Source organism: Lissotriton helveticus, chromosome 10, assembly GCF_964261635.1.
Source record: "Lissotriton helveticus chromosome 10, aLisHel1.1, whole genome shotgun sequence".
NCBI lineage: Eukaryota > Metazoa > Chordata > Amphibia > Caudata > Salamandridae > Lissotriton > Lissotriton helveticus.
Genome location: NC_136071.1, coordinates 840786369 through 840810399, shown reverse-complemented (window position 1 = coordinate 840810399; position 24031 = coordinate 840786369). Strand labels below are relative to the sequence as shown.

At 46.6% G+C, this 24031-nt stretch overlaps 1 protein-coding gene across 2 annotated transcripts in view; it reads right to left on the bottom strand.

The window, feature by feature from the left end:
• Positions 1-24031, bottom strand: part of PALS2 (protein associated with LIN7 2, MAGUK p55 family member) — an 811509-nt gene that overhangs the window by 432584 nt on the left and 354894 nt on the right. For both annotated transcript variants that reach the window (XM_078663456.1, XM_078663457.1), the window contains exon 5: positions 11327-11479. In XM_078663456.1, the coding sequence (XP_078519582.1) occupies positions 11327-11479 (153 nt within the window). The remainder of the gene's footprint in view (positions 1-11326; positions 11480-24031) is intronic.

The window sequence follows — 24031 nt, the reverse complement described above, 5'->3', positions numbered from 1 at the left end:
CGCACCATCGGCCCATGCTTCGGCGGGCTGTGTTTCCCTGCTGTTTCTCGGGCCTGGGCTGCTAAGTGAGGTGTGGGTGCTGCTGAGGCCTGTTTGCGCCCCGCTAGGGCCCTGGCTACGCCGCAATGTCAGCTTCCAGGAACAAACGGGATAAACCCCTGAAGGACAGGCTACAGAAGGCGGCGGGTCGGGCCACCTCACAGTCGGATGCCCAGTCCTCGCAATCTGAGGATGTTGACTCACCGGCGACTAAGGCTTTCATATTAGAGCTATTCGCGGCCATCAAGGAGGACATTTTGGAACTCCACTCCCAGCTCTCCTCAGATGTGCGTGAGATACAGCGAGATGTTGACGTCATTGGGAAGCGAGTGGCGACCCTGGAAGAACATGACCTGGGCACTGCCGATGAGGTTCACCAGCTTCAGCAGGATGTTCTCCGCCTTACGGAACAAAATCTCGATCTGCAGGCTCACGCCGAAGATTTGGAGAACCGATCGCGGAGAAATAATATCAGAATTCGAGCGGTCCCGTGGAAAGGGGAAGGAGTCAGTTTGCGTGAATACGTTGGTGCACTGTTCCGACAGATTCTGGTTGAGGGGGACGAGCAGGTGTGTGTGCATGACTTTCAGATTAAAGAACGGATTCTTCGCAAAGCTCGAGATCTCCATCCTGTGCAGTTTAGGGGCCATCAATCTGCACTCTTTCAAGACCTGGCAGCCTCGTCACTCGTCAAAAGCAGAAGCTTCAAACCTATCACTGCCTATCTGCGGGAGCAGGGCATCCCCTGTTCGTGGGGACACCCATTTCGAATGATTTTTAAGCACAAGGGCAAGCTTCTGCAGATCCGCTTGCTGGATGCAGCCTTTGAGGCGCTGTGACTGGAGCGGCCCGCACCTCGGGCCGAGTCAGCTGGATCACCTCCTCGGCCGCGTAGACGCTCTACCGAACGGCAGCGAGTTGGGAGATCGCCTCCGCCGGTGAGGCCATACCTCTCTGCGAGCCTCCTGGGGAGGGAAGCGGCTGTTTCTTCGGTGGCGCTGGTGACTGATAACACTGGAGTTCCTTGAGGTCCGCAAGCTTGGCACTGGTTGGGTCCTTCTGCGGCGCCGGAGGCAGGACACTTGGAGGAGAGAGTGCTTCTTTTGTTCTTTTCTCTGTCCTTGTTGATTGGATGCGCCCTGTATCAGGGTTGGGTAAGGTTCTAGGATGGCGCCATGTTCCCCCAACAGTTGGTTTTGTCAGACGGACTATAGTCATCTCACAAGACTCTTGGTATTTTCCTTCTTTTGTGTGGTTCAATACTTTCTAGTGGGAGTTGGGGTTTGGTTTTGAGATTATTTTTGGGGCTCCGCATCAGTTCTCCTAGCAGCTCGGTGTAGGTTAGGCCCGCAGGTCGCTTACTGGGATCCCTTTAACACTGCTGTCCTGAGGTACCGCGCTCTTCCCTTTTATTTCAGGAATTATGGGTAGGGACCTGAAGATTGTAAGCCTGAACGTTAGGGGCCTGAATAATTCTGTCTAGCGTGCAGCCATCCTTTCCTTATTGGAGAATGCAGAAGGTGATGTGTACCTGTTACAGGAGACTCACCTCCTCTCTAGGGATACTAAGCGGATGAAGGTCAGGCGATTTCCTGTACAACTGTGGTCCTCAGGTCCGGCGAAGAAACATGGGGTGGCAATCCTTTTTAGTGCACAAGCGCATTGTAAAATTCTCTCCCAGGTGGTTGACATTAGAGGGTGGTTTTTAGCTGTCCGTGTACATTGGGGAGGCATGCAACTAACGGTGGGGTCACTGTATGCTCCAAATGAACGACAAGAACCCTTCCTGAGGTGTTGGCATCCCCGGATGCATTTGTGCTGGTGGGTGGGGATCTGAATATAGTAATGGATCCGGAGCTGGATAGGTCTGAGATGCGGTCTCACCAGGCTGGGGCTCTGTCACAGGGGGTGGGGGGGGGGGGGGGGGGGGCAATGGTTGCTAGAGGGTGGGCTGCATGATGTGTGGCGCGTCCAGCATCCCCTTGAGCATGATTACACTTCTTATTCCTCCGCTCATAAAACGTATGCGCGCTTAGACCATTTCTTAGCTACGCCCTCTCTTCTACCTCACCTGTCCGCAGCGACTATCACCCCACGCTCCCTCTCAGACCATGCTCTTATTTCAGTCCTGCTTACCTGTCATAGCAAACGGCCACCGCCGTCTGGTTGGCGTCTCCGAGACTCCCTCCTTCATTTAGAGTCTGCAGTCACTCGAATCAGGGACACTATCACCCAATACTTCGCCAACAATGATCAAAATGGCATGTCCCTGACGTCGTTATGGGAGGCCCTTAAACTGGTGGTTCGGGGGGAGTTTATTGCGCTGGCTGCGACATATGCGCGGGTGCGCAAAGAGAAGAGTGCGGAATTAGAAAACGAAGAGGGTGCCCTATAAGCGATACATAAGAGGACGGGGGCCCCGCGAGTGTGGAGGGAGTTGGAGACAGGGACGCATGCTAAAGCACCTAGATTTAGATATGGCAGAGCACGCCCTTTTGAGCCTGCACCACAAATTCTACCTCAGCGGGGACAAAGGGGGAAGGATACTAGCGCATAGGTCGAGAGCGCGAGCGCAGCTGACGGCCATTCAGTCTATTCGGGATTCTCAGGCAGTGGAACATACCACGGATTCACTTATTGTGGAATCCTTTCGGCTGATCTATCAGGACCTATACAGGGGGGGAAGCATCGGACTCTGAGCAAATAGTGGCTTACTTGGCGTCCTGTGACTTTACGCCTCTCCTTAAGACTTCGGGTGATTCTCTGGATGCAGTGATTCGTATAGAGGAGGTCATATCCGCGATTGCGCGCCTGAAGGTGGCTAAATCCCCGGGGCCAGATGGCTACTCTGCCATCTTTTATACGACCTATTGTGTGGAGTTGCCTCCTTTTTTAACCCGCCTTTTCAACTCCTTTTTGGTACGGGAGATGTGACTCCCTTCATGTCGGAAGCAGCCATTACGGTTATTCCCAAGCCCGGGAAGGATACTAAAGAGTGTGGATCGTACCGACCGATCTCGCTCCTTAACATTGACGCCAAGCTCTTTGCCAGTATCCTGGTAGCTAGACTTAGCCCGCTGATGGATGGAATCATAGACCCCGACCAGACAGGCTTTATTCCAACAGGATAGGGGGGGATAATACTAAGCGGCTTCTTCACCTCACGGATCTGGTCAACCGTTCTCGCGCACCGGCCTTTTTTCTATCTATCGATGCAGAGAAGGCCTTCGATAGTGTAGATTGGGAATACCTGTTTGCGGTATTGAAGGCCTTTGGTCTGGGCGACAGCTTTGTGCCATGGGTACGCTGCCTTTATGCGACACCTAAGGCGGCGGTGTGGGTGAACGGGTGCAGGTCCGCCCTCTTTCCCATCACCAGAGGGACACGGCAGGGGTGTCCCTTATCCCCGCTGCTTTTTGCCTTTTTCCCAGCGTATTAGGTCAAATGGGGGTATATCGGGGATTCGGTTCGGCGCTGATACACACAAAATTAGCTTATATGCCGATGATGTGATCCTCTCACTCACTCACCCTCATTCCTCCCTGTGACATTTGTCCAGAGAACTTCTCGAATTCGGCAAGCTTGCGGGGTTTAAAGTTAATTTCTCCAAATCGCAAATACTCAATATATCCATTCCAGATGCGGAGGTGCAGGATTTGCAGCAGGACTTTGCCTTCCAGTGGCTACATTCCATATTATTTAGTACTTGGGAATCCGCCTCACCTCCTCTATAGTTAAAATGGCCTCTCTCAACTACAAGCTGTTGGTGGACCAGACGGCCAAATCACTGTCGGATTGGTCCAGTCTTAATTTGGCTTGGTACGGGAGGCTGGCGGCAGTCAAAATGACGGTGCTCCCCCGTATCCTGTACCTCTTTCAGATGCTCCCATTGATTCCCCCGCCGGGTATTCTCCAGAAACTACAGGGACTCCTTAATACATTTTTGTGGGGCAATAAAAGACCAAGACTTGCTTTATCCCTTGTTACTGCTCCTAAGTCCGTCGGGGGATGGGCTTCCCCTTACTGAAGGCGTATTTTCAGGCAGCGTGTTTGCGTTATGTCATTGAGTGGAACAGGCCCTGGTCCAGCAAGCATTGGAACTTCATGGATCAGACGGTGGCGGGGTGTAATATATGGCGCGAGTTGTGGCTACCTCGCAAGTATAGAGCATGGGGTCTTTACTCTTCCCCGGTGATGTCACCGACTCTGAAAGCTTGGGACCAATTGGCGCAGCGCAGGGGTTGACTACTTTCTCTTCCCCTATGACACCCATTGTTGATAATCCAGATTTCCCCCTGGGTTGTGCGTCCCCGATCTTCCACCGATGGAGGGAAGAGGGCTGTAAGAGGGTGGGCTCCCTCTTTGATCTCGACGGCCTGATTTGATTCCCCCAGCTATGTCGAGACTATTTTGCACTCTCTGAGTCTGATAATTTTCCTTACTCGCAGGTGGCGCATTGGGTTACCCAACCTTCTAACTTCGCTTCTATGTCCCGTCCTTTGAAAAATGGGTAGTCGGCAAGAAGGATGACCGCAAGCTTATATCTGACTTATATGCTATGATTACGGCCCACCCCGAATCACAACGTACGAAGGCACAGGTTCGCTGGGAGACGGAGCAAGGGCGCCCGCTGACACGTAAGGAGTGGGAACACGTTTTCTACCGTGCGCATCACACCACTGCTAACGTAGCGGGTACCGAGTCCGTCTATAAGGTGGTCGCTTAATGGCATTATACACAAGCCCGTATCAAGGCTTGGGATGCGGCGAACTCGGGCCTTTGTTGGAGGGGATGTGGTTCTCCAGGTACCCTGACACACCTGCTGTGGCATTGTCCGAAGTTTGAGAGGTATTGGAAGGTGATTCTTGAAGACTTGGACGATGCCTTCCAGATCACGTTCCCCCGAGCACCTGAGCATGCGCTATTGGGGCTCCCCCACACCAAATCATTTCCTTTGTGCTCGCTGAGGGGTAGGCAGATTGCATTAGCTTTACTGGCAGCGCAACTAGTCATTTTGGTGCAGTGGGGTTCCCGAGACCCATCTGACCCGAGAGACTGGATTCGAAGACTTTGGCACCTTTTAGTTATGGAACGCCTTTCGTTGAGCATGGATGGGAAGGGTGGGGTCCATTCCTGCATCTCCTGTCTAGGGACCTGAGGGAGGTCACTTGTCCAAAGTACCTACAGATTCTTCAACTTATCCCGCTGGAGCCTTGGGGAGCTGCTAAGATTGGCTGAGCGGCGGTAACGGGGGCCATGGGGTAGTAGAGAGTATGAGGAGGAATACAAGACTGATGCGGAGGTGGGTGGGGGGAGGTGGGAGGGAGGGAGTGGGTGTTTCTTTTGTTTATGTCTGTTTTCTCTCTTTTAAAAGTGGTAGCTTGGCATCTGTACTGGTTGCTTATTGCGGCTCAACGCTTTCATCGCGGGGTCGCCTCCGGGGTGTAGGCCTTTACGCTGTGTCTGCTATTCCTAGAATATGCTCTGCCGGCCAGTGAATGCAGGCAATCGAGCTGTGTTATGAGTTGTCGTGCCGCTCAATAAAAACGATTGATTCTAAAGTGATACACATTCGGAAAGTAAGAACTAAATTAAGGTCCCACTATGGCATTAGGAAAGGATTAGTTTAAATTTTCTTTATTGAATTTTATGCATTCAACAATTACAATCATCATCAAGACAAATTGTGCATTAGTACATCCCACAATGTGGGAGAAGCGATAACTCTGTTAACTAAACAACCCCAACATCAACCCCCCTCCCCAAGAAAGCCCACAACATCTGCAGAGTGGTCAGACCAATTATGCTGTGCCCTGAGGGGCCTCCTGCATCTGTCCAGTGAAGCGTAAAAGCCTCAAATAGTTAGGGCAGGTGATTTAGTTAAATTCAGAATAAAACCGTGACAGAAAGGTTTCCCTAAGGGCCGGGAATTAAGCACTTTTATCCACAAGTGAAAGGGAGATCCTCTCCATACCAAGAATGTACCACATACGATGCAACCAACCGGTATTAGTAGGTAGTTGGCTGGTTCCCCAGTGTGCAAGAATGTTTTGGAGAGACGCCCCCAGGGCTAGTACTATTTGGCGACCCCTGTGTGGTTTGAGAGGAAACATGAGAGCTTTCGGTAACCCCAAAAGAATGTTTGCTGGGAATCGGGGTAGTTAAGAATCAAAGTGAGTATCTATATCCTGAAGTACCTGCGCCCAGTAGGACTTTAACAGAGGGCAATCCCACAGAATGTGGGTCAGGTTGCCCGGTAAGCCGCACCCGCACCAACACAAGGGATCTTTTGTAGGGTTGCATTTGTTAAGTCTGACAGGAGTGAAGTACCAATAGGTTGTTATCTTAGTGGCCGTCTCTACAAAGGCCATGTTGCACGCAGTGTGCTTAGCTCAGTAATAAATGTCCTCCCACTGTCGCTGCGCGAGTGTGTGCTCTAATTCTAGTTCCCACTTCTTTTGACTCGGTGACTTATGAGGTGTAGGGTGCCTGTCTGATTAAGCAGTATATCTGTGATATGAGATGGGCGTAATCTGTTTAAGATAATAGCCACTTCTCAAATGGAGTGAGAGGACGCTGCGCCAGCGGATGGACATTATCTGCTAAGGTCCTCAAAAGAAAGCGGGCCTTTCTCGTAGAAGAGGTGTCTAATCGACCTGCTGCCCTCCCTTGTCCACCGTGTAAAAGCTTTTACATCCATCCCTGGGAGAAGGAAGTGTTCTCTACAATGGGGGTCGGGGGACGGGAATGTGGTCAGGTTCCTTTTGACTGCAATTTTATCCCAAGCCTTAAGAGGAACTCTCATTACGCACGAGAGATGGAGATTCTTGGGCCTGGCGCCTTTGGCAGGAAAGGAATGTGCCATAGTGACTGCCCTGCAGCGCCCTGTCTATGAAAAGCCAATGTCTTTCGGTATCCAGGCGTGACCATTCCACAAATGTTTTGATTTGGGCCGCCCAAAAATAATCCTGGAGGTTTGGGATTCCCCCCCGCCCCGAGGCCTATACCTTAAGTTGTGCCACAATCTAGTTCTCTTGCCCGCCCACATGAAGGATTCTAGCTCCTGCTGAAGCGAGTGTATCATGCCCGGGGATGATTCCAATGGAAGGGCATGAAATAGAAACAAGATCTTCAGCAATATAGACATTTTAATGGACGCTATCCGGCCAAGCCTGGACAGCACATGCGATCTCCATCGGCGCAAGTCTTCCCTGACCTTTCGGAGCAGAGCAGTGTAGTGTAGTTTAGAGTGAAGGTGTTGTGTATTGACGCAGAAATTTGGATCCCTAAGTAGGGGATCACCACTGGGGCCCATTGAATGGGGAGTGATTTTCTCAAATCGCCAAGTGTAGAGGGTTTCAAGGTAAGATTGAGAGCCTGTGATTTGTGGACATTTATTTTGAAACCTGCAGCCTGGGAGAATCGCTCCAGTTCCAACAGCACAGCCAGGAGAAAGGTCTGTGGATTTTCTAATGTCACTATTACGTTGTCTGCGTAGAAAATGAGTGTATGTGTATCCCCCAACACCCCAAAAAAGCAAGACAAGCGGGTTGTTGCGAATGCGCGGAGCCATTGGCTCGATGTACAGGGCAAAGAGCAAGGGGGAGAGTGGGCAGCCCTGACGTGTCCCTCTCTTTATGGGGAACGGGGAGGAGATGTGACCATTTACTCTGACAGTTGCTTCTGGGTTAGCGTATCCACTGAAGACTCAAGCAATGAATCTCTCAGGGAGCTCAAAAATGCTGCATCATGGCCTTTAATTATGTCCAATTCACTCTGTTGAACGCTTTCTCTGCGTCCACTGACAGTAGTAATCGCTCGGTGTCAAACTGTTGAGCTTTATCTATTATATGGAGGATGCGTTTGGTGTTGTCCGTACATTGACGATTGGGAACTAAACCTGCTTGGTCAGCGTCGATCAGCCCGGGCAGGAGAAGAGAGTCAGAATACCAGGATACCCGTGAACAGCTTAAAATCAACGTTAAGGAGGGAGATGGGCCTTTACGAAGCGCATTGCTGTTTGTCTTTCCCTTCTTTGGGAATTACAATCACTGATGCCCCTAGCGTTGACCCGGGCAGGGCAGATGACCCTATAGCGTTGTATACTCTAGTGAGGATGGGGGCCAGTATGGGACAGAAGGTTTTATAAAACAATGTGGAGAAACCATCTGGGCCTAGGGATTTCAGTGGTTTAAGCTTGGCAATAGCTGAGATTACCTACTCGATTCTAATAGGGGCTTCCATCTCTTCCGCTTGCTCAGTAGTGATTGTGGAGGTAGGAACTCCCTGAAGGTACTGCGCCTGGGCCTGCGGGGAAGATTTTGTGCTGTATAAAGTTCTGCATAGTATTGGCGAAAAGCTTCTTCTATTCGCTGATCAGTAACCATCTCCTCTCCATTGGAAGAGGTCACGGAAACGATCGTAGATGCCTGCCTCTGTGTTCGTAGCCTGTGCGCTAACAACATCCCTGCTCGGTCCCCTCCTATATAAAAATTGTGTCAGAGTTTAAGTGCTGCATACTCTGGTCTGTTGATGTTGAGGGCTGCTAACTGGAAGTGCACCGCTTGAAGTGGTCTCCAAACTCTAGGATCCCTAGTTCTCTGGTGTATACGCTCTAACTCCTGTGTCTGTGTTGTCAACAGCTCTCTCTTCTCCCTGCTTATCTTGTTGTCTGAGGCTGCAATTGCTATGATTCTTCCCTCATCACTGCCTTTAAGGCATCCCAGAGACCGGGAGTATCATTCAAAGCCAAATAATCTTGCAGAGCTTTTGAGATCTGTTGAACCACCTCCAGCCGATGCAGTATAGTATCTTGGAGGCGCCTTGTCCGGGATGCAGTTTGGCCCTGTGGCAATAAGAAGGCCAGGGTGACTGTCGAATGGTCTGATAGAGTAAGTGGTAGAATGGCTATTTGCTTTTTATAAGGTGTTAACCTTGTCCAGGAAATAATCGATTCTTGCGTATGTTGTGTTGGAGTGCGAATGGAAAGAGTATTCTCTAGATTAGGGCCAGAGGGCAGACCTGCCAGCAGAAACCTGGCTGGAGGCCTCAGTGGATCTATGAGGCCAAACAGCAAATTAGAGGAAGTCAGTCGGGTGCAGAATATGTATGGCCTTCTTAAATGCCTCAATCTGCTTTGGTGTTGCTGACGGATCCGGAAATTCTGAGTGCATAAGAATCAGCTCCAGAGTCCCCTCCTCAATATGGGACTGTAAGCAGACGGTGGGACTGCTTGCTGTCCCTGCGACTTCCCAGTGGAAGAGTGGCAAAGCTGGGACAAGGCCCGCTTGCAGTTTTTGTGTTTCTTGTTTGACGTGGACTTACCCAAAGACTTAGGGGCAGATTTATGAAGGCCTTGCGCCGCCGGTGCGTCACTTTATTTGATGCAACAGCGGCGCAAACAATGCGCCCTATTTACAACGTGACGCATCTAGGAGATGCGTCACGTTGTAAAGCCCTGCGCCATAGGAGGCGTTCCTGCGCAGGGGGGGGGGCGTTCCTGCACAGGAACGCCTCCTAAAAGTGGCTGAGTGAAATCTATAAGATTTCACTCAGTCACTTTCAGGACAATGCTGCGCCAAAACCCTGCGCCTGCTTGAAGCAGGCGTAGGTCTTGACGCAGCATTGTGGAGATGTGGCACCCCCGAGCCTTGCTGGAGCTGCGTCGCGCTTGCAACGCAGCTCCAGCAATGCGCCACCTTTACGGCACAGATGCGTCACGCATCTGTGCCGTTTTTGCCCCATGGTGCGCCGCATTGTAAATGCGGCGCACCATGGGTGGCGGAGCAGCGGCGCAGGATGACTGGCGCATCCCTGGGGATGCGCCAGTCATCATAAATCTGCCCCTTAGAACGTAACCTGTCATGGGACCAGCCACAAGAATGGTAACAGGTCCAGGTCTTCTAATTTAACCCCTTCCATGCTGCAGCGATTTTCCCCCTGTGCTGCAAAATCGCAAGTGGATGGGTCTATGACGGCCCCCAGCCGTCATCAGCACACGAGCACCGTAGTGCATGACGGATGGGGGCCGTCATCAGCATGCAAGGGGTTAAACAAAGCAGCTTTTATGTCCCTTTCTTTGGTGCTTGGAGACATACTGCTTTACAGCCTTTGGGAGCGCTAGGGCGCACTCCTCACACAACACATCAGAGACATACCTCTAGTAGTCAGTCACAGACATTTGTTCGCAAAAACCCCTAAAAAGCTTAAAAGCTGTAGTTCTAAGACATATTCTGTTGCACACTGGTATAGAATTTAGGAGAAAAAGCTCAACAACTGACGAGGAAACAATAGGAGCTCGCTACAGACCCAGGTACAAGGATGTGGAAAGAAAGGTGTTGACGTAAGGCTGTTGGGATGGCACCTATGTGCAGCACTTGTCACTTCCGTCAGGCAGAGCGGAGTCAATGGGGAGCCGCACAATACCACCTACTGGCACGTAAAATCTTCCAAATCTAGCCTGGGTAGATTTTAAAGGTGAGAAATCTGCAATATAAGTATCCATCACAATTCATTTTTTATGTGTAAATACAATGACTCCTCGGCAATTACTCATTCATGATAATCTTTTTATGTTATAATAACACTCTTTCAAATAACAGCTAAAGAAAATACACACAACTGCAGAAAAATAGAGCACATAAATTCTTTTTGAATAAAGTATATTCAATCAACGGGTAATTATATTAAAATGAATAGAAATGCGAAGTGCATGAGGCAGTGCTCAGTCTGGAAGATGCCAAGCTATGACTGTGCAAGGAACAGTCGGACAGCTATGCAATTTTTCCGAATAGAATGAGCAAGTGGTTTGGTACATCTCTTAGAGAAAAAAGCCATAATCATCAATAATACTGTTGTCCGAGTGAAATTTGCATGTGCCCTTTGCAAGTAATCAATGTTTTAACCCATTAGACTTAATCAAGGAGTCATCATTAGGACGGGGTTATATCTAGAAAGTAACTGAGGAGGTATTAAAAAAACACAGGCGCAAGTCTACAGGGACACAAGTCCTAACTCACAATGGAGACACACTACACTAAGGAATGGATTGAAACTTTTGAGAATCGTAATATATCTACTGTACTACAAGCCTATCTCCATACCTTCTTTACTCCCATCTCTTGCTCTTACCCTTCTGAATTTCACCTCCCCTCTATTGCAACCCAGTTAATGTATTTGCTTTGATTCACTATTGATAGGCAAGCCAAATAACGCACACAAGTTATACTAAAATATTTCATCCCCAGGATTTCAAATGTATGTGCTTTGCTCTTTGTTCTTCACATACCAGTGGCTCTCCAGCTCTCTTGTGAATGCCAACCATCCGAATAGCGTCTACTGGTGCCATTTCATTTTTCACTGACGAATGATTCATTTCTGGAGTAGAAGGAGTGGAGTCATAACTCTTCGATGCAACAATATCATGGGCCTCCAAGAGCGACTGTCAACAAAAATTTTAATTTGAATACATCAATCTTTTACAGTTATAAAAATGCTCTTAAGAAACAGGAGCTGCCTTTATTCCAACAAGTGAGAATATATCGCTCAATAAGTGATACATTGTCAATTTAAGGTGCAAGGACAATTTTGCCACACAAACTCAAGTCTTCTAAGAAATTCACAACTGCACTAATCTAACTGGAGTGCACGTGTAAATATAGATGTCTTATTAAAAAGGTTGCCAGTGGGATGGATGATAATCCAGTATATCGTAGAGACAGACAGAGAAAATCAAGTGTTATATTTCAAGAATGACAGACAGAATACTCACTTATTCAGATATAATTATACAAGATAACTAAGTGTAAATGCAAAGCATAGATTGACCATATTTCCAGTGTATTAGTCGAAACTGTTAAACATAAATAATTAAGTATACAATGTAAGCCTGAAAGCGAAAATGGTATCAACAGTTCAAATACGAGTCTACAAAATACCAGTTTAAGTAATAGAACAGTACCGTTTTCTATGAGAAGATTGACTTTTCTGGTCACAGTTTACGGTTTGTTGCATATGAAATTAATGTTTAAAGCAGAAACCTCCATATGACAGCACTCAAAACAGAAATGGCACTGACCAAAAGCCTTACCTGTGGGTTTCAAGTGAAACAACTCAGTAGCCCTCCAAGTGCATTCTGGTGAATATGGTCCATCGTTTCCAAAGTTGCAGTACATTCATTGAAGCAAATTTTGATAAATATTAACTTCTTCCAATATTTCATTTTAGCTTGGTAACCATTCATTTCTTCAAATCTTTCATTTTCTCACTGCCAGATAAGTTTTTCGTTATTTAAGAGTTCTACAGTGGAGCGCAGTAGGTTACTGAGTCGTGTTTCACGTGAAGCCCACAGCTGGAGGCTACTGGTGCATGCCAGTCCTGTTTTGAGTGCTGCCAAATGGAGCTTTCAGCTTTTTACATGAAATTCATTTTGTATAATATTGTAGCCATAACAACCAATAAGCAGAGCTAAACAGATTAAAATACTGCAGAACTGGACAGAAATCTGTAGAGGTTTATATGAAAAGGAGTAAAAACATGCCTCTGTCCAAGTAAGCCATTTAGCACAAATGCCATAACTACGAGAGGTTGCAATCCACCGCTGGTGAGGCTGAGCTGCCATGCACCATCCAAGTTACTCAAGTAACTGCATGACCTAGCAATAGCTGTCAGAATACATAATAGAGACAGCAAAGACAGGATTTATTTGCTTCTAGATGTTAACAAGCATTTACAATGCAATAGGTTTCGCAGCATTAAAGTTTGAGTTACTGGCATTGTGAATGACAATGCTTTGCATAATTATTATTATTTTTTTTTATTTGCAAGTGGTATATAAACATTGTTTGTGAATGGTTAGCTGTTGCTTATGCTAAGCAAAGTTGGCAGTAATATAGAGTGCTAGTCTTGCTTGTTATAAGCATGCTGATTTAAAGCGCTCTGATACCTGCGGGTAAAGTTTGCGCTATATAAAAGTGAAAAGTAATAAATACATTTTAAAAAGCCTACCTGTACCACGTCCGTTCTTATTCTGCGATGCCACATATCTTTGGGTCCCTGTACTTATTAACTGCACCCAGCTGTGGGAAACCTCCATGGCAGGAACAACGTGTTGCGGGGCAGACACGGGCAATGTCGCCACTGTCCTGTGGTAACAGTGTAGGGGCAGGAAGGCAGGCAGTTGGTAGTGCTGTGCCATAGCAGTGTAGTTCTCTGTGTATGCTGGGCATGGGGGTTGCTATTGCTGACAAGAAGTGGTGAGGAGCTGCCTGTTCGGTGTGCCTGCTTCCTGATCTTGGGCAGGCGACAGGTAAAAAAAGACCATGCTGCACCAGCGCACTCCTACTGCCCTATGTCTAGTGAACATGTCTTATTACAAACTGCAGCACTGCTGCCCAGAGATGAGATGCTGCAGGGCAGCTCAACTGTGCAGACTCACTATACACTGCAGCACTGCTGTCGATAGATGACACATTGCACCCCTTCAGCCAACAAACTGCAAGCAGAAGCTCAAGTGCCCTAAACCTACACGCTCCACCCTTGTACACTGAAATGGGCGTGTGCGAAGTGCTTGTTTACGTTATACATGTCTGTGTAACAGAGTCGGTTTGTGCGTGTGTGTTTGTACGTGTGCGCTTGGACGAGTGTTCTTGTGGGACAGAACGTTATTTGTAACTGTGTGGGAGATTTATATACGGCTACTGTCTGTGTGAGAGTGGGTGTGTGTAGGAGCGCTAGGAAGTGTGTATGAGCGATGTGTGAGTCTTCGTGTGCTTGTGTATGTTTTCTACCGCCTTTTCTCTTAATGTGGATAGTTCTGAGTAACCAAGCCCCCTGTAGACCTGAACAATGTGGAATTGTTTATGTAAAAAAAAAAACGGTTTAATCCCGAAGTGTCCAGCATTGTAAAATGCGCGCGCGCTCCTGTGATACTCTGCAAGCCACTACCACCTCTGCACTATATAATGCAAACAGTTTTCCCTCTTCTATCCCTCTACTAACCTCCTCAACCCAAATAACGGACTAACATATCCACCGTTCAAATTACTTTCACTATACTAATCCACTACTAATACTGTAGGGGTTCCGGAGTAGCATGCTACTCACCGAAAAAGCACTTTGCCGCCTCGGCAGGGGTAGTAAGAGCCATATAACCGCAATATATATATATATACACACATACACATATATATTCACACACACACACATAAATACAAAAAATATTAAAAATCAAATGGTCTTGGCTAACACCAGACAAAGAAAATTATACATTACCAATATGATTACCATTAGAAATTAACCAAGAGAACCCGTTTACTGAATTGATTGAATCAGGCTAAAAACGATGCTACATTGGCACAATTTAGCTGAATAGTTTAGGTTATTGTAACAAATGAAGCCTCTGTCTTTACAACAATGGAATAAACACCCACAATGTATTCCCATGTCTGAAAGAAAAAACACTCTGCCACACACCCTAGTTACATGTTGATAGAGAGCGCACGGCAGAAAAGTCGTAGCAAAAGCAAACCGGGGACAATGTGCAATTAAAGACAAATTCGCTTTTTAAGGAACGCTACAAATTAAAGACATTTTCCATTCTTCACGAACGATGCCACTCCCGTAAGCAAAAACATAGTCGGGACTGCTTAGAAGAGGGGTTCACTGGAATAAAGCAGCACATTCTTTACTTTTCAGTACAAACAACTCCAGTCACAAACACCCGCTGGGGATCTTTAAGCTTCTCCCGCCCACCCGCTCGGCGCATATGTCATAAGTCATAACATTCGCCCCTTAATCACCATTCTCGGACAGTCACGATCCTGTACGTACAGTGACGTACCCAAAGCATTTATACCTGCTCTGTGGACCCTGACGATTTCCTTTTCCCGCCACCCGCCATGACAGGCATCTTAAGGCGCGCGCACGCTCCCGACATCCACACGTCAGGAGCGTGCGGGCGTACGCGCCGGACTTCCTGTATCCGGTGACGTACTAAATAAAATACTATATACCAGGTTGAAATGTATGCGCATCTAGTGACAGGTTTTTGAGGCACTTGATTGGAATGCAGATGATACAGGGCGATGTTTTATGTGTTACTTAATTAATAGCGAAACGTAAATTGTGTATTTTCTGTTCACGTAAACGGGAGAAATGACACAAATGTCGCAGAGCAAAATATTTACAATAATGCACAAAACCGACCTTATGCTCAACTGAAACAAGATTTTGTAAGATGGCTGCCTGAGAGCGAAGCCCGGCCACACCCTCCTATCTCGTTTGCTGCGGGAACGTTGAGAGAGTAAAGACAAGTCAGGTCCCGGGCCGCGCTGTGATTGGCTGACGTCACGGGGTGTCCCGGGCCGGCAGCCAATCACAGCGCGGCCCTGGAATGACGTCACGGGGGTGTCCCGGGCCGGCAGCCAATGGCAGTGCGGCCCGGGACAAAGGGGCGGGGCTTAAAAAAAGCACCAGAAACGCCCCCGAATCGCGTTTGAGAGAAAACGCGATTGACAGCCTCTGCCTCCCAATGGCTAGCCTCCATTTATGGAGCTAGCCAATGAGAGGCAGAGGCGGTTCTAACCCCACTATTAAAAACAACAGATTTCGATCTGGGAGGGGCTTCGCCCCTCGCCAGGTTACGAAACCTAAAAAGGAATGTGTGTAAAATATTAGATCTCTAGCTTTAATTAAGAAATCCGGATTACTTCTAATCGGATAATTATCAGAGATTCCAAAGTCTACTTTAGAAAACCAACATTACTTGAGGAATTATTAGACATTTTGAATAACATCTACTGTCTCAATCAACAAAATGTGGAATTTCAGCATCAGCATGAAAATTGATCCTGAAGCACTGCTTAATTCTTTAAACTCAACAGCATTTTGCTTGGTAAATCTTAAAATCTTTAATTAAATTATGTGGTAAAACTGGTGACTGTCCGTTTCCTATCTGGAAAATTAGATGCTGGAGAAAGAAAGAAAACAACACACATGTACAACCAGAAGACATTTTTTGTGTGTGTCACCAATAGGCATCGTCATGCTTGTGATTTTGTAGCCACTGTGTTTTGTACAGTTATGGATTTGCCGCATTTACCACAAATCCATAGTCTGCTGCAAAATCTGTATTTTTTTAATTAAAAAAAGTTTCTACCTCCAACAGATCAAACGTTACTAAGGAAGGACCTATGTAAAGATTGACTTGTCGCTTTCTGTTGCTTATTGCTATTTCTGGGTGTTAAACTGGTACTGATGAGGTGAAACCTTTGCCAGACAGGATTAAGTGTAAAATAACAAATAATTTAAAAATACTATGACAAAATGTGCTGCATTACACTACATACATTGCTTTTTCTTGCTGCATAATTTAGTCAACACATCCGCATAATTTGGTTCTCCTCTGCTGCATAATTCCTATGGGCCTGCGTTTTGTACAGATATAGAATATGCTCAGGCACTAAGTTTTGGTTTAAGACTAAAGCTAAGAGAGTTGGCTTGTAAAACAAATTAAGGCAAACATTTCCTTCAAAGCTGGCTCAGAGTGCCCCAAATGGAGCCATTTCGAATGAGGGTAAAAGATGGCATGAGTAAAAATCGTTCCTCTATAACAATGCTGTTTGATTTTCAATAGCGTTCCACTGTGGCGAGAAGTCTCACCATGGGCAAGATTCAATAGTATTTCATCCTGAGCACCGACATCTCTGCAATGAAATGCATGAAACACTGGGGGGGGGGGGAGACGGAAGAGGGTCAATCAGGCAGCCCTGATATGCCCCGATCATCCGTTTTCAAATACAGAAAATCTTCTGGCACCTAGGAAAAGGATACCAAAATGGCCTCCAAGTCACGTGAAAGACAAATATCCAGAGGCTTGCAATTGTTAGTGCAGAAATGGACACAGCACATTATGGCATCCCCAATAATGACGCAACTCCATCTCCTTTGAGAGAAATCGAACTCAAGTCCTTTAGGGATTAGCGTTCCTCCCGAACTGCTCTACAAGATTCATACTCGGCTCATCTGACTTGGTACACCCCCCCCCCCCCCCCCGCCCCTTAAAAAAGTGACCAAGTAAAGAAATTTACCTCACTGGTGCACTATGACTTGCGGATACATCTGTCAAATATCTTGCTCAGCGGATCAACTACTCCGAGGCGATCATGATTTCTTTAAAAAATAAAAACATTACTTCATGTACATATTACAGTGCAGACCGTTAGTTATGACGCAAAGGAGAGATGCAGACCTGCTGCAGATAAGATGGTGCTACCTTCGGACAAACTACTCTAAAAGAAGAATCTATGGGCCAGTTCTTTTTGTCTGCAGAAAATACCGACGAACATTAAAACTGAAATCTTTTGTGCACAAAAGAAGCTGAGAGGGAACTCACACAGACTGTCTTGCAAAATTAATGGTCTTGTCAAAAGACTTTAATTTCTTATTTTGCCTGCTCTTTGTCGGTTTAATAGATGGTAGCATGAGGAATGCCTCAAAGAAGGGCTCCAAAAAACCAACTACGACAGGTAGAGATGTTATCACGTATCTAGAATGTCTAAACAAGCATTGGCAAAGTCAACGGCTCTTGCGTTTAGAATGGCTAATGAAGCCCTAATGGCTTTACCAATGCTTATTTGCATTGATACTCGGGTGACATTTCTTGGTATACTGATCCAACATGGCTGTCTACTATGATAGAACAGTAGAGTTCATTTATAAAAATGACTATGTTTCAACACATGCGTGCATCAGTTCATGATGAATGCATGCTTGAGCATCTTGTTTACTGTTCTAAGATGGTCATTCTGAGTGCACATGAATTTGTATGTGTCACAATTCATGTGCTAGCATGTATTGTAAAGTGGCCAGTTCACATATATTTTTACTTTACTGTTCCAACATGGTTGATGATTATGTCAGAACTGCAAATTAAAAAAAATTTAAAAAAGTGTAAGAGGCACTTAAGGATGATGCGAGCAGCCTAGTGGCGCTTGGTAGCTGTTAAGCCCTTGGTATAAAAAAAAAGATGCATGCAGCGGAACAGGCAAGGGAGCACTAAAACAAGCAGACAAGGTAATAAATTATACAAAGAGCTCAGTACCCTAACCTCTCAATACAAAAATTAAAAAGCAATCATTTAAAACCAATATGTGTGCGTGAACTACTTCTTTAACCACCGTAGCCAATATCTGAAAGGGGCTGTCGAGAACCCCCTATATCTCTGTGGTGGAAGCAGGTGTCGATATGTGTTCTAGCAGTCTGTGCAGCATAACTTGACGTATGATACCGGATCTCTGGAGGGCTGGGGTTACTTTGGAGGCAGCAACATGTGCAGCCATCTGGGGTGGATTCTGGTAGAGGATATTATCATAGCCTGGAGACATGATGAAGAGTGGCTCTGGACAAGGGGGGGATGATTGCAGATATATGGAGGATCCTGTGGTCTTCCAAGAGGTTTAAAACTGTGCACTGCTTTGGACCAAATGAATTATCTAGACCAGGCAATATGTGAAAGTGTGGCAGGACTTGGACAACAAGAATAGTGGATGATCTAGGTGAACGAAAAAGATGGTGGTCTATATGGAACACGTAGAGGGGGCAAAAGTTATTCCCTGGAGCAGTTTTCATGGGATATGGGGCTTTTCAGTAGGTTAAGATTTCCGAAGGTGCTGGGGATCTGGATAAGAATGGCAGTGGAGAGAGAGAGAACTATGGTCCGTCATGGGCTCTGATTGGTGGATGATGTTGAGAGAGAATTTCACTTCCTTCACACTTTGTTCAGTGACTCACTTTTATGTCCGACCGCCATTTACTGTATGAACGCGATCTTCTATGGGTCCTTTTTAGGTCTCTCCTAAGGACGGCTTTAGTTGTCTGGCAAAGATATGGTAAGGTATTCTATAAGAGCTGTGACTTGATTAAAGGCATTTATTTCCCTGAACCAAGAGGTAAGGAAGTGGTTAAAAGATTTGAAGTATGTTCACCACAAAAAACTGCACTTAAACTGTAGAGATTGTACAATAAGTCTATGAGGTTAATTGCCCCGATTCTGTCATGGTATTGAAGTATGTTCTCTGCGGTACAGGCCTTTAGATTGTGTAGAAGGCGAACATAGGAGAACATCACACTCAGGTCACTGAACCATATGTCAAAAGGAATTGCTGGGCTGTTGAGCAGGAGAGTACTATAGTGAGAAAAAGATTTTTGGGTTATACATTTGTGTGTTAATAATAATGTGTACTATGCATTTCGACACGATTCTACATGTATAGACTGAATTAACAGATTTGCAAATGAAACAAATTTCTTGAAGTAGTTAATGTGATTAGCCTCTTCGCCGTGGGCATGGCTAGGGGGTGGGCGTGTCGCTCCCTTACTCATGACAGCTCCGCGGCGTCATGAGTCACGGGCGGCTTATGACGGCGTGGAGCCCTCATGACCTCGCCCACTCACTAATTCACCCGCACAGGCGGGGAATATCTGCCGCGCAGGCGGAGCGCCAGTTGATGACTGCTCCGTTCCGTCATGAGCACACGCCGCCCGTGGCTCATGACGGCGTGGAGCCGTCATGAGCATGGAAATAGTTAGTTATGCCACATTTCTGTCTAAACCTCAATTTCGAGCAAGATGAAAGCTATCTCGGTCACTCACTCATGACCACCCTTCGCCCCGGCACTCATCCTCTCGCTATTTAGGTTTAACAGAGCACCGTTAAACTGATGACATAACCATTTATTTCCACTGCTGTTGTCCTGCATACTCTGAATCTTCCATGGTGTGGATGTAATATTGATACATGCTGCTTTGTATTCCGTTCTTTCACCAGTCTTATTAATTCAGAGAAAGTTATAATGTTAAATGTTTAATATGTGTTAGAACATCTCTGGATGACATTAGCATAGAGGGTGTTGAATAATTATTAGAGAAAATGGTATTGTGCTTAGGTGTTACAGTAATGACGTTTATTCTTCTTGTGTCCTAATGTGATAAATAAATGATACTTTTTTATATTTTATGAAAGAATTGTGTAGAACAACGCTGTGATTTTTGGGGGTGGGGCAGAGATTTTGAAGACTTTCCTTTTCCACCTGGAATGTTGCCCGTTGCTTTACTAATTTTGCTGCCAATTGGGACTTAAACTGTTTTCTGATTTTTGCAAACACTGTATAACTCTGCATAGAAGAGCTTTCATGGCATGCATTTATGCTGTACAGCGTATTTTAAAATGTTGTAATTAATCCTTTAAACTCTTTTTAAATTTAGAATTCGGATACTGAGTGGGGTTTATTTGCCAAATTAACTGTACTATTTTGTTAATTTGGTTTTCGAAAACACATTGCCTCATGAAATTTAGGTTTAACACAATCTACGATCCAGTAACTGTGGGAGAACTGAATTAGGTACATTTAGGGGTGTTTAAAGTTTGTGGACGGTTTTGTTCCCACAAATTTTGGTAGCAGAGAATTGTTGCACATTAAAGAGCACCTACTTTTGTTAAGAGACCCCTCCAGGTTTCCTTTTTATCACTTATGGCCAGTCTGTGAAGATAGTGGATATTCCCGGTATTGAGATTTTGCCGACAAGTCTGACTTGCAGGACTAGGGCCGAATGATTATGTAAGTTGCAAGTGTTTCTGGGGTATCCATGAGTCTCAAACTTGGGAGATGGATTGCTATGCTATATTCAAAGTGTTTGGATATGCGATGCTGATTTTGGGTTCAATTGTGGTATGATTACTGTTGGAACTGGCCCTTCTTGCAGGGTCATCCCCAAACTTTTTGCTTCTTCCTCCCTTATTTTTCCTGACCCGTGGCTGTTGGCAATAGGACTCTGCGCACTTTACCACTGCTGATCAGTGCTAAAGTGCATATGCTCTCTGTTTAAATTGTTATTCTGATTGGATATACATGTTTGGCATATTTGTATCACCATGAAGTCCCTAGTAAAGTGCACTGGGTGTGCCAGGGCTGGTGATGACAAATGCTACTAGTGGGCCTGCAGCACTGATTGTGCCACCCACAGGAGTAGCTCTAAAATGGTGTCTCAGGCCTGCCACTGCAGTGCCTATGGGCAGTTTAGAACTGCCATGTCCTCCTGGTCAGTGTCCCCACTGACCAGGCCTAACCCTTCCCTTTTTGTGCACATCAGTCACCCCTATGGAAGGCCCAAGGTACGCCCCTGGGCAGGGTGCAGTGTATGTAAACGGTAGAGCATGTACTAGTGCAGGTGACATGCTCTGGTAGTGAATGGCAGCCATTTTCGTTTTTCACTACTGTAAGGCTATCTTGCTCCATAGGTTAACATGGGGGATGCTGGCTACAGTGGTTAACAGCATTTCTTCCCATAGGAACAAGATAGGACATAAGTATCTAGTATCCCTGAACTCAGAATTTAATAACACATCTTTTCGGAAAGGTTGTTTTTAAATTCTGTGTTTGAGAACAGCACTTTTAGAAAGTTGCTGTTCTCTTGTCTGACCCTTCTGTGTGCCTGGGCCTGTTTGTGTATTGACTGTCTGGTTTGAGAGTGACAGGGGCTGGGGAATTCCCCAGGAGGGAATTCCCCTGGATGAGTCAGCACTAGGCTGAATGACTACATTTGCAACTGGAGTAGTGGGAGGAGTTAGCACCTGGGCTGAATAGGGCTGTGCCTGCCTTCCACAATGCTGGCTCCACCCCCCTGCTGGGCGGCTGAGGACCCTGCCCCTCACTCTGAAAGGAAGTCAGAAGCCAGCAAAACAAAGTACTCAGGAAACACCCAGAACTGGTTCAGACCGGGCTCAGGGCCCACATGCACCAAGAGAACAAAGACTTTAGGGGTATAAGTACAGGACCCCTGACAACAGAAAATTAGATCATCCTGGAAATCAAGAAGGAACCTCTGCCAAGGAGAAAGCTGAAACTGAAGAAGGAAGATTGTCCTGCTGTTGCTCTGCTGGACTGACCTACTGCTTTGCTGCCAAGGAGAGGGGAAGGACTTTGCTGTGTGCTGTGTCCCCTGTCTTGAAGGAATCTCCAAGGGCCTGAGAAGAGCTGGCTCCCTGTTTTGAAGTCCCAGGAACAAAAAGGACTTCACCCCCAGCTTCCCTGAACTCTGCTGAGAGAGTTCTGTCCCTCCTAGAGTGCTTGATCCAGTTGTGGGGCCTCTGGAGGTTGGACCTGTGCTGGGAAGCTTGAAACTAAGCTTGAGTGACTTTAGAATCTGAAAAGTGTCGCATCGCTCGCTTGCGGAGCGCATCCCCGACAGTGCGAGAAGTTTCCCGCCGCTACGGAGGTCGAGATCGTCGCAGCGCCCGACGCCGCTGCCAGAGACGTCGCATCCTTCGTTTGCGGGACGCACCAGACCGGTGCGGGAGAATCGAACATCGCTGCGAGTATCGTCGCAGAGCCTGTCGTCGCTGGGTGAGAACGCCGCACCGCTTGCTTGCGGACCGCATCACGTCGCTGCGAGCATCGTCGCAGAATCATCGCATCGAGGCGCTGCGAGAGAGAGGATCACCGCTGGACCGCGCATCGTCGCCCCGGAGATCGTCGCAGCACCTACGAGATCGTCGCATCGTGCCTTTGCGAGAACGGACTTCCTACGGAACCTACGCACCGGAATCCATACAAGTGGCCTTCCTCCCCATACAGACCGGATTAGTCGCAACACGCCCGCTGCTGCAGCGGGGCTGTCGCAAACGCCTCCCCAGGGTCTCAGGAGCAACGCATCGCTTGTTTTCCACCGCACCAGCTTCTGCTTTTGGAACTTTGTTGCAACTAAAGGTACTGTGAGTAAACGTGACGCAACTGTGAACTTTTCACGCATCTGTGGTTTATTTTACCGCAACTTGAAGAATTTTAACGCAACCTTAAGAACTCTTTTTGAAACCATATTTGAACTGTGTATGTTGGCTTTTTATCGTTTTGGTCTTGTGTAGTTTTAGATTAAATACCTTTATTCTTCTAAACTGTTGTGGAATCAGTTTGTGGTGTTTTCACTGTGTTACTGTGAGTGTTGGTACAAATACTTTACGCATTGCCTCTGATTAGCGTAGACTGCTCAGGCCAAGCTACCTAGAGGGCGAGCAGGGGTTATCTCAGAGAGTTATCTCCTTGTCCTGACTAGAAGCAAGGGTCCCTATTTGGACAGTGGTACCTACCTCTGCCAACTAGAGACCCCCAGATCTAACAATTACGGTTGTTTGTTTTGATCTATTATTCATATTTGGGATTTTGTTTATGAAGATTTTGTTTAAATATTGAGTGGTTTGGTTATCGGATTATTCGACATCCAAGATCCCAAGATATTGCGGTTTTACCTTTCTGGATAAGGTAGTGTGTAGAGGGCGTTGTGATATGGACACACAAGGGGGTGTCTGAGTTGACAAGATTCTTTTTCAGGGTTGTGTGCATAATTTAGGTTGATGTTATCTGCTCCTAGGAGCACAGAGTAGGTTCATTAGGCAGGGTAGTTTACCACTGGAAGGGGATATGGCTAGTCTGAATTGTGGTTTAAATGGTGCCAAGAAGGGTGATGTTCTTGTTGCTCTTGCTACTACTGTTAGAAAAGTTTGGCTTACCCTAACTGTCTTATTTCTTGTTTTAGGTTGGAGGAGGAGGTGGTCAGAGTATCGGACGCTTGGTGAAAGGCATGGTCCCAAACCACTGCTAAGTGTCATGTCTTGTTAGGATAGCAAGAATACTAGCAGCCTCTATCGTCATGGCAGCTGCAGAAATGAACTTTCTTTTTAGATCTGGCTTAGCAGCACAGCTATTACCAGACCTTCAGATAAGCATAAAAATAGCTTTAGGAAAAACCTCTGAGAGAGGGGCTTTGGCTAAGCCCACATGTTGATTACCTTTAGCACATCATTTGACTGGGCAGACGTGTGCTTCTTCAGAAAAAAAAGGGTGCTGGTGTTGTAAGGTCAGTACAGCAGAGGCAAGTTGGCTATGGTGGCAAATCAATGATACAGGCTTTAGCCCTGATCCATTTATTATGAACAGATATG